At 55.4% G+C, this 1,275-nt stretch overlaps 1 protein-coding gene across 1 annotated transcript in view; it reads right to left on the bottom strand.

The window, feature by feature from the left end:
* Positions 1-153: 153 nt before the first annotated feature.
* LOC107199266 (histidine-rich glycoprotein-like) overlaps positions 154-1,275 on the bottom strand; it is a gene marked incomplete at its 5' end in the record, with an annotated part of 1,781 nt that continues 659 nt past the window's right edge. The window contains 2 exons of the mRNA XM_033511736.1: positions 154-924; positions 1,009-1,273. Coding sequence (XP_033367627.1) covers positions 244-924; positions 1,009-1,273 — 946 coding nt within the window. The remainder of the gene's footprint in view (positions 925-1,008; positions 1,274-1,275) is intronic.

Genomic DNA, 1,275 nt, shown 5'->3' with positions numbered 1-1,275 from the left:
CGCCGACCACACCCCCAAATCACTGACATCACATCGAACACGCCCCCAAATCACAGTGATGTCATCGCACTGACCACGCCCAGAAATCCCAGTGACGTCATCACACTGACCACGCCCCCAAATCCCAGTGACGTCACATCAACCACGCCCCAAAATCCCTGTGATGTCATCACACCGACCACGCCCCCAAATCACAGTGATGTCATCACACTGACCACGCCCCCAAATCCCAGTGACGTCACATCAACCACGCCCCAAAATCCCTGTGATGTCATCACACTGACCACGCCCACAAGTGATTCCTCCTAGTGATGTCATCACCCTGACCACGCCCCCAATAAACCCCAATGACGTCATCACATTGACCACGCCCACAGCCGCCATTTTGCTCCACCACCTTTTATTTCCCAGGGGCCTCCCCTGGGCCCCGCCCCCGCCCCGGTCACTGCTGTGGTCACTCTGGTGGTCACTGGGGTGGTCACTGTGGTCACTCTGGTCACTCTGGTGGTCACTGGAGTGGTCACTGTGGTCACTGTGGTCACTCTGATGGTCACTCTGGTCACTTGAGTGATCACAGTGGTCACTCTGGTGGTCACTGTGGTTGTCACTGTGACCACTGTGGTCATTCTGGTTACTCTGGTGGTCACCGTGGTCACTCTGGTGGTCACTGGGGTGGTCACTGTGGTCACTCAAGTGATCAGTGTGGTCACTCTGGTGGACATTGTGACCACTGTGGTTGCTCTGATGGTCACTCTGGTCACTCAGGCGGTCACTGTGGCCACTGGGGTCACTCTGGTGGTCACTCAAGTGATCAGTGTGGTCACTCTGGTCACTCCAGTGGTCACTGTGATCACTTTGGTGGTCACTGTGGTCACTCTGATGGTCACTGTGGTCACTCCAGTGGTCACTCTGGTCACTCCAGTGGTCACTGTGATCACTTTGGTGGTTGCTGTGGTCACTCTGATGGTCACTCTTGTCACTCAAGTGATCACTGTGGTCACTCTGATGGTCACTCTGGTCACTCAAGTGATCACCGTGGTCACTCTGGTGGACATTGTGACCACTGTGGTTGCTCTGATGGTGACTGTGGTCACTCCAGTCGTCGCTGTGGTCACTCTGATGGTCACTCTGGTCACTCTGATGGTCACTGTGGTCACCCCGGTGGTCACTGTGGTCACTCTGATGGTCACTGTGGTGACTCCAGTGGTCACTCTGGTCACTCTGATGGTCACTCTGATGGTCACTTTGGTTACTCTGGTGGTCACTGTGGTCACT

Source organism: Parus major, unplaced genomic scaffold, assembly GCF_001522545.3.
Source record: "Parus major isolate Abel unplaced genomic scaffold, Parus_major1.1 Scaffold542, whole genome shotgun sequence".
NCBI lineage: Eukaryota > Metazoa > Chordata > Aves > Passeriformes > Paridae > Parus > Parus major.
Note: the sequence above shows the minus strand (reverse complement) of the source record. Positions and strands in the feature narration are given on the sequence as shown.